Source organism: Antedon bifida, chromosome 1, assembly GCF_963402885.1.
Source record: "Antedon bifida chromosome 1, ecAntBifi1.1, whole genome shotgun sequence".
In the NCBI taxonomy this organism is placed as follows: Eukaryota; Metazoa; Echinodermata; class Crinoidea; order Comatulida; family Antedonidae; genus Antedon; species Antedon bifida.
The window spans coordinates 23,326,749-23,336,945 of record NC_136226.1 but is presented as its reverse complement, the minus strand read 5'-3'; the positions used below and the strand labels follow the sequence as shown (position 1 = coordinate 23,336,945).

At 27.4% G+C, this 10,197-nt stretch overlaps 1 protein-coding gene across 1 annotated transcript; it reads left to right on the top strand.

Moving 5' to 3' along the window:
• Positions 1-1,164: 1,164 nt before the first annotated feature.
• On the top strand, positions 1,165-2,685 carry LOC144853204 (DNA oxidative demethylase ALKBH2-like). The gene is made up of 3 exons (XM_078711110.1): positions 1,165-1,530; positions 1,796-1,938; positions 2,272-2,685. Exons 1-3 carry the CDS (start codon positions 1,165-1,167, stop codon positions 2,567-2,569), a joined length of 807 nt encoding a protein of 268 aa, XP_078567236.1. The 3' UTR covers positions 2,570-2,685.
• Positions 2,686-10,197: the final 7,512 nt, after the last annotated feature.

Below are 10,197 nucleotides of genomic sequence, written 5' to 3'. Positions count from 1 at the left end.
GTTATGGAAGGTGCGTTTACCAGATGGGTTTAAAACTATTTCAATGTGGTTAGCGTTATCTACCTCGTCAGTAGTAGATAAGGTACTTCAGACCCAAAATGAATTTTCCTGATTACGTAATATCCGCCGGGTGTTTTTATAACAATGGTTAACAATGGGGATAGTATAAGACAGAGTATATCATTTCACTATAATAATAATAATAATAATAATAATAATATTTATTCGGTCATCAATGTAAAAATAACCAGGAATGAGAATAGGCTAAAGCCCAAACAGATTCTGCACTCACTCCATACAATACAGTCAGTTAAAGATAAAACCATATACAAGAAAAATACAAATAAATTATACATTTCACTAGAATTGTTATATAGATAGAAGTGAGACAATATAATTTTTGTAAGATTTGATTGATGTATGCCGACATAATCCAAAGACATAAGTTATTTGATCCGGATATTATAACAATGACTAAAACAAAAAGATGAATGAAGTTAAATAATAAGTATGTCTTGATTGAACTATACCGACAAGTAATTAACCATCTTCCAGTCGGGAAAGGAATTTCACACCTTTTTGTCAAACTAGTCTGATATGTAGACAGAGTTTCATTTTAGGATAATACAGTCGTTTGGACAAAGTTAATGAAGTTAAATAATAAGTATGTCTTGATTGAACTTTACCGACAGGTAATTAATCATCTTCCGGATTTGTAGGGGTAGGAATTGAAAAGCAGTGACTCGGGGTGTTTGACATATTAAAGTTTAATGTGTGCCGTTATGATGTTACTTTCACTTTTTTGATGATTTTTGTTTTTCCAATGTTTAGGTTTATTCTCATTTAAATTGGTTACGTTTACGAAAAGATTTCTTTGTTTCCCTTTAAAATAAAACAAAAAGAATTGACATACTAAAGTTTAATGTGTAACGTCATGATGTTAGCAATAATTTACAGTGGCGGGTTTTTTAAAGTTAGGCCAAGGTGTCGCGGTATAGCCCGGTAAGGGTGTTCGAGGAAGTGATGTCATTTAATCCTAATTCAGTAAAATTAATAAAACAAAAACAAAAATTAAGTAGGGACGCTACTTACTATAAACTTAGTGTATATATACTGGAGTAAAACATCATTTTAATAATCAACCTGTACGAGTGATCTACCAGAATGAATGCCTATAAACCAACAGTTGGTTTCACTCATTCCAAAAGAAAATCCACAGAATGCAACGTACCTTCTGAAAAGGTAAAGGATGACTACACAAAGGAACCAACAGAGGCACGTAAAAGTAATGAAATAGATTTCACTCGGAAGCTAATCAAATCAGATAAGCAGCAGATGATTTCCCCATATTTTAAGTTTCCAGTGCACAAAATATCGAGAGAAAATTTAGATTGTGATTACATTCAACTTCTTGATAAAAGCTCAGCTGATACTTTGTATAAACAATGTGAGGAAGAGATTGAATATTTTACAGGTGATCTTGCAAAGGTGAAAGTGTTTGGTAGATGGTTTAATATACCTAGAAAACAGGTTAGTTTCTCTTTATTTTTTCTTCATGGTTTCATGACGTTAATGTAGGCTACATACTATTACGTTTAAAAAGATGCATTTTTACATTTTAATTACCGGCCTACCGCACTGTTTTCGTTTTATCCAACAGAATAACAGTTAACCAAGCCTACAGCACTGTTTTCGTTTTATGCAACAGAATATTAACAGTTAACCAGAATCCAACTGATTATAATTGTATATACATAAGAGAAACATTTTTAATAGTATGTTTCAACTCTGACAGGTTTCTTATGGTGATACGGGTTTAACATACACATATTCAGGCAATATAGTGCCAGCCTTGCCATGGCCACCGTTCCTGAAAGATCTTCGAGATTATTTGAAAGAAGTCACAGGGTTCTACTTCAATTTTGTTTTGGTTAACAGGTACATATTTATTATATATCTATATATGTTTATATTTGTTTTAATTAAATAATGCAAAGCTTCCTTATGGTTACATTGTTTATACATTTTGTACATTTGATTTATTCTCAATTTTACTCTCAAGATTGTATAATTGAACAATATCAGTAATCAGTCTTTTCGTCAACTATTAGAATCTCTCACTTTTTTTATCTGCACAAAACTGTGTTTAATTACGTTGTATGGTTTATTGTTTTTATACTAAAAAGTTAAGTGCAAAAAGGATATTTATTTTCTAGCGTAGGCCTATATTACAGTACAATTTTTTTATTTTAATTTTTGTTTCTTTACTAGATATGCAGACGGTAATGATTCTATTGGTGAACATAAAGACGATGAGAAAGATATCAACAAATTTAGTTCAATTGCGTCCATTTCATTAGGTCAAACACGATTGTTTAGATTTCGCCATGGTGCTACACGTGGAATGAGACACAAAAGAAGTATTGAACCAGTAAATGTTGATCTTAAACACGGTAGCTTACTATTGATGAATTATCCAACTAACGAGTATTGGTACCATTCGCTGCCTAAAAAACCATCCATCAAACTACCAAGAATAAATCTGACATTTAGAGATATTAAAAGATGAGAAAAGGTCAGGATTACTTTAGAACGCAAATCTTATTAGCAACAATTCATGAACAATTGTTCTAAATGTAATAGTTACATGTATTTGTGTTTTATCAAAATGTAATGGTTACCTAGCATACATTATTATTGGCGGCTGTCAAAAAACTATTTTTAACAATTCATTTCTTGTATCTTCCTTTTTTATTTATTGTAAAAAATTTTGAAATAATTAGTAGCATGGTACAAGGAATCGGCCCGGGAAAAAATAACAACAACTAATTTAATTCTTCTTTTTCTGTTGAATTATTATTATTATGTTTGTGATGTGTATTGCAATAGATTTGTTTAATGAAATAAGTTAATTATGTTTTGACTTAATTTATGTCAGTGTAAATTTGTAAAAGTAGTTTTCCTATTTTAATTCATGGTAAATTTATTTCTTGACTTAATTTAATTTGTTTTCTGTTCTGTTGAAGTATTATTATTATGTTTTGTAAAGTGTAGTGCAATAGAATGTGTATTGAAATAAATTTTGTTTTTTAACAGCAACAATAAAAATGAAATTTGATCTTTGCGTGTTATTTAACTCCTGTATGATGTTTTTCTAATTTATTTATACCAAAAAAAAAAAAAACAAGTTTTTGAATTTGTTAAATGTAATTGCAAAAACACAAATGAATGTGATTAAAAAATATTCTGTTTACTTTTTTTTTTTATTTGAAACAGCAGTATTTTTAACAGTAGTTATATTTTATATATAATAAGTGATATTACAAAAAATAAACATACAAAATGTATAAAGCATAGACTTATTAAATTTAAATACAATTTCTTTATTTCAAAATGAATTTCATTTTCTACGTGTTTTCAATTTTAAATCTTTTAAGAAAGACACAATACGTACTGCTAAAAAAAAAACGCACACAAAAGAAGACAAATTTGAGACGCACGGTATGTAACGACACTTTCAATAAGAAGGTATATTATAAATGTATTTTTACCAAATTTATAAAGTAAATGGTTATTATTAAGAAATATACATTTTAGATAAATGATAACACATCTAAAATTAATTAGAGAGATCAATACAATATTGTGTTCATGATAATTTGTTTTGATGACTAGAGGAAACATCTGAAGAAATTCAACGAAAAACAAGCGTTAACACCATACCAGTCACTAAGAATGCTACTACTCTGAAAAAAACATCTCCCTTCCTACACAGAAACAAATTCTGAACGAAAATAGAAAATAAAAAAAAAAAATAAAAATTAGTAAACGAAACACGCACATTATAAATAAAATGAATAATTTAAGAATATTAGTTAAACTACGCACGAACAAAAAACGAAACATACTAACCGATTCATCGTCATTACAAAGTTCAAATAACGAAAACTTTTCCTTGAAAAATCCACAGGAGACACGTTTTACATTTTCTAACTGCAATTCAGTGTCACATTGTGTCGCAACACATGTACATACAACGAGTCCTGTCACAAGTCTGCCGACATTTATTTTTCTATCGCTCATCATTTGTTCTAATACATAATACAGCGCTTCCGAAGAAATATCTTTACACAATTCTAACACATTAAAATTGTTTTCCAACTCTTTACAAGCACGAATAGTACTCTGGAGGATGGGTGAATTCAAAACAACTAACCCCGTCAATTTATATTCAATGTATGCTAAAACCACTTCCTCTAAATCAACCATAACGCTCGACAAACAATTGATAATGGATGTAATGGTCAAGAAAGTTACAACTTAAAACATTTATTTTTGTTTTTTAAAAAGAAGTTGTAACATAGAAACTAATTTTGTCAGGAAATGTATTTTTATCATTTATGTGGTTTATTTGTGTTTAGAAAGTTACAACATTAACATTTAATTTGGTCAAAAATGTGAATATACGGAGCCGATATTCAGTGTCACATTGTGTCGCAACACATGTACATACAACGAGTCCTGTCACAAGTCTGCCGACATTTATTTTTCTATCGCTCATCATTTGTTCTAATACATAATACAGCGCTTCCGAAGAAATATCTTTACACAATTCTAACACATTAAAATTGTTTTCCAACTCTTTACAAGCACGAATAGTACTCTGGAGGATGGGTGAATCCAAAACAACTTACCCCGTCAATTTATATTCAATGTATGCTAAAACCACTTTCTCTAAATCATCCATAACGCTCGACCAACAATTGATAATGGATGTAATGGTCAAGAAAGTTACAACTTAAAACATTTATTTTTGTTTTTTAAAAAGAAGTTGTAACATAGAAACTAATTTTGTCAGGAAATGTATTTTTATCATGTATGTGGTTTATTTGTGTTTAGAAAGTTACAACATTAACATTTAATTTGGTCAAAAATGTGAATATACGGAGCCGATTGTAATTTTTAATCCTTAGTATAGTGAGAGAATTTATAGACAAAAAAAGAGCGAACGGAAATTAATGATTGCAGATTAAACATATAGAAATGGATTGAAATTGGAAATCCACATGATCAAAGAAAAGAAACCCATTGTTTCGACAGAAGCTAATGACATTTACAAAGGATGACACAGTTTGAATAGAGTAATTACCGTATAACATAATTAAATTTTACACCACCAATACTACCGGGGTGTTTAGGATCGTAATATACTTTTCTTAAGTACTCATCCATACTCATTACCCTCAATCACCCAAATGAAAACTTAATAAATAAATCAAATACTTAAATAACACGCAAAGATCAAATTTCATTTTCGTTGTTGCTTTTAAAAGAAAAAACACAACCTTTATTTTAACACACATTCTATTTCAATATACTTTACAACCATAATAATAATAAACTTTACCGAAAAGAAATAAGAATTATAAAAATATATAACATTAATTTAAAAAAAAAAAGTGTTAAGATAATATTTAAATTTGTACTGTGTTAAGATAATATTTAAATTTGTACAAATTACAATTGGTTAAGAATCTTATTAAAAAGTTCTGAATCATTTGTAATCAACTTTATGGCTTTATCGAACGCATCAACATTGATACAACGTAAATGAAAGTAGTTTAGCGCCCATTCAAAATGGGTAGAGCTATTGTCCACAAGTTTCAAATGATTGTGAAAAATATACATACGAATAAAACAGCTATATATATATATAAAAAAAAAAATAATGATTCAGTGTTATAATTTTATTTACCTGTCATTATGTTAAATAAAACATATTCTAAATTAAATTTATATCATGTTAGATATATTTTCAAGAACATTTGTTACATAAAAATTAAATTTGTAAAGAAATTTGTTACATAAGATAAATTTGTTAAGAAGTTTGTTTCATAAAAATATTTGTGTAGATAAATTTGTTACATGAAAATAAATTTTTCAAAATAATTGTTACATAAAAATAAATTTGTAAAGAAATTCGTTACATAAATTTATTTTTTACAAGAAGTTTGTAACAGAAAATTATTTTGCTAAGAATTAGTTGCATCAATTGATTTTATCAACCGTATGTAACATAAAGAATTATTTTGTTGAAAAAAATATTTTGTCATTCAGTCCATTTGTTCAATAGGCCTAGTTCGTTTAAGTTTTTAAGAATTATTTGTGTAATATTCTTGTATATAAGAGAATTTATTTTTAACCTTTGTAATTATTTTGTAAATATCATTTATGCAATATTTTTGTGTGTAAATATTTGAATTTATTTATACTTTTTGTATGGAAATAATTATAAATACTGTTTGTGTTTACATGCGTGTCATAGTAGAGTCCGCAGAGACCTACAGATTTAAATTTAGAAATTCAAACAGAGTTAAAGATATGTCCATCAGGGAATGGCTGAATGAGCTCTCCCATTATTTAAAATGTTGGATGAAATAGGCTAATGTAAAAGAAGATGATGCTGCAGGCATTTTATCAAGTTATAAATAATGATCTTCTTTTACATTAGCCTATTTCATCCAACATTTTAAATAATGGGAGAGCTCATTCAGCCATTCCCTGATGGACATATCTTTAACTCTGTTTGAATTTCTAAATTTAAATCTGTAGGTCTCTGCGGACTCTACTATGACACGCATGTAAACACAAACAGTATTTATAATTATTTCCATACAAAAAGTATAAATAAATTCAAATATTTACACACAAAAATATTGCATAAATGATATTTACAAAATAATTACAAAGGTTAAAAATAAATTCTCTTATATACAAGAATATTACACAAATAATTCTTAAAAACTTAAACGAACTAGGCCTATTGAACAAATGGATTGAATGACAAAATATTTTTTTCAACAAAATAATTCTTTATGTTACATACGGTTGATAAAATCAATTGATGCAACTAATTCTTAGCAAAATAATTTTCTGTTACAAACTTCTTGTAAAAAATAAATTTATGTAACGAATTTCTTTACAAATTTATTTTTATGTAACAATTATTTTGAAAAATTTATTTTCATGTAACAAATTTATCTACACAAATATTTTTATGAAACAAACTTCTTAACAAATTTATCTTATGTAACAAATTTCTTTACAAATTTAATTTTTATGTAACAAATGTTCTTGAAAATATATCTAACATGATATAAATTTAATTTAGAATATGTTTTATTTAACATAATGACAGGTAAATAAAATTATAACACTGAATCATTATTTTTTTTTTTATATATATATATAGCTGTTTTATTCGTATGTATATTTTTCACAATCATTTGAAACTTGTGGACAATAGCTCTACCCATTTTGAATGGGCGCTAAACTACTTTCATTTACGTTGTATCAATGTTGATGCGTTCGATAAAGCCATAAAGTTGATTACAAATGATTCAGAACTTTTTAATAAGATTCTTAACCAATTGTAATTTGTACAAATTTAAATATTATCTTAACACTTTTTTTTTTTAAATTAATGTTATATATTTTTATAATTCTTATTTCTTTTCGGTAAAGTTTATTATTATTATGGTTGTAAAGTATATTGAAATAGAATGTGTGTTAAAATAAAGGTTGTGTTTTTTCTTTTAAAAGCAACAACGAAAATGAAATTTGATCTTTGCGTGTTATTTAAGTATTTGATTTATTTATTAAGTTTTCATTTGGGTGATTGAGGGTAATGAGTATGGATGAGTACTTAAGAAAAGTATATTACGATCCTAAACACCCCGGTAGTATTGGTGGTGTAAAATTTAATTATGTTATACGGTAATTACTCTATTCAAACTGTGTCATCCTTTGTAAATGTCATTAGCTTCTGTCGAAACAATGGGTTTCTTTTCTTTGATCATGTGGATTTCCAATTTCAATCCATTTCTATATGTTTAATCTGCAATCATTAATTTCCGTTCGCTCTTTTTTTGTCTATAAATTCTCTCACTATACTAAGGATTAAAAATTACAATCGGCTCCGTATATTCACATTTTTGACCAAATTAAATGTTAATGTTGTAACTTTCTAAACACAAATAAACCACATACATGATAAAAATACATTTCCTGACAAAATTAGTTTCTATGTTACAACTTCTTTTTAAAAAACAAAAATAAATGTTTTAAGTTGTAACTTTCTTGACCATTACATCCATTATCAATTGTTGGTCGAGCGTTATGGATGATTTAGAGAAAGTGGTTTTAGCATACATTGAATATAAATTGACGGGGTAAGTTGTTTTGGATTCACCCATCCTCCAGAGTACTATTCGTGCTTGTAAAGAGTTGGAAAACAATTTTAATGTGTTAGAATTGTGTAAAGATATTTCTTCGGAAGCGCTGTATTATGTATTAGAACAAATGATGAGCGATAGAAAAATAAATGTCGGCAGACTTGTGACAGGACTCGTTGTATGTACATGTGTTGCGACACAATGTGACACTGAATATCGGCTCCGTATATTCACATTTTTGACCAAATTAAATGTTAATGTTGTAACTTTCTAAACACAAATAAACCACATAAATGATAAAAATACATTTCCTGACAAAATTAGTTTCTATGTTACAACTTCTTTTTAAAAAACAAAAATAAATGTTTTAAGTTGTAACTTTCTTGACCATTACATCCATTATCAATTGTTTGTCGAGCGTTATGGTTGATTTAGAGGAAGTGGTTTTAGCATACATTGAATATAAATTGACGGGGTTAGTTGTTTTGAATTCACCCATCCTCCAGAGTACTATTCGTGCTTGTAAAGAGTTGGAAAACAATTTTAATGTGTTAGAATTGTGTAAAGATATTTCTTCGGAAGCGCTGTATTATGTATTAGAACAAATGATGAGCGATAGAAAAATAAATGTCGGCAGACTTGTGACAGGACTCGTTGTATGTACATGTGTTGCGACACAATGTGACACTGAATTGCAGTTAGAAAATGTAAAACGTGTCTCCTGTGGATTTTTCAAGGAAAAGTTTTCGTTATTTGAACTTTGTAATGACGATGAATCGGTTAGTATGTTTCGTTTTTTGTTCGTGCGTAGTTTAACTAATATTCTTAAATTATTCATTTTATTTATAATGTGCGTGTTTCGTTTACTAATTTTTATTTTTTTTTTTTATTTTCTATTTTCGTTCAGAATTTGTTTCTGTGTAGGAAGGGAGATGTTTTTTTCAGAGTAGTAGCATTCTTAGTGACTGGTATGGTGTTAACGCTTGTTTTTCGTTGAATTTCTTCAGATGTTTCCTCTAGTCATCAAAACAAATTATCATGAACACAATATTGTATTGATCTCTCTAATTAATTTTAGATGTGTTATCATTTATCTAAAATGTATATTTCTTAATAATAACCATTTACTTTATAAATTTGGTAAAAATACATTTATAATATACCTTCTTATTGAAAGTGTCGTTACATACCGTGCGTCTCAAATTTGTCTTCTTTTGTGTGCGTTTTTTTTTTAGCAGTACGTATTGTGTCTTTCTTAAAAGATTTAAAATTGAAAACACGTAGAAAATGAAATTCATTTTGAAATAAAGAAATTGTATTTAAATTTAATAAGTCTATGCTTTATACATTTTGTATGTTTATTTTTTGTAATATCACTTATTATATATAAAATATAACTACTGTTAAAAATACTGCTGTTTCAAATAAAAAAAAAAAGTAAACAGAATATTTTTTAATCACATTCATTTGTGTTTTTGCAATTACATTTAACAAATTCAAAAACTTGTTTTTTTTTTTTTTGGTATAAATAAATTAGAAAAACATCATACAGGAGTTAAATAACACGCAAAGATCAAATTTCATTTTTATTGTTGCTGTTAAAAAACAAAATTTATTTCAATACACATTCTATTGCACTACACTTTACAAAACATAATAATAATACTTCAACAGAACAGAAAACAAATTAAATTAAGTCAAGAAATAAATTTACCATGAATTAAAATAGGAAAACTACTTTTACAAATTTACACTGACATAAATTAAGTCAAAACATAATTAACTTATTTCATTAAACAAATCTATTGCAATACACATCACAAACATAATAATAATAATTCAACAGAAAAAGAAGAATTAAATTAGTTGTTGTTATTTTTTCCCGGGCCGATTCCTTGTACCATGCTACTAATTATTTCAAAATTTTTTACAATAAATAAAAAAGGAAGATACAAGAAATGAA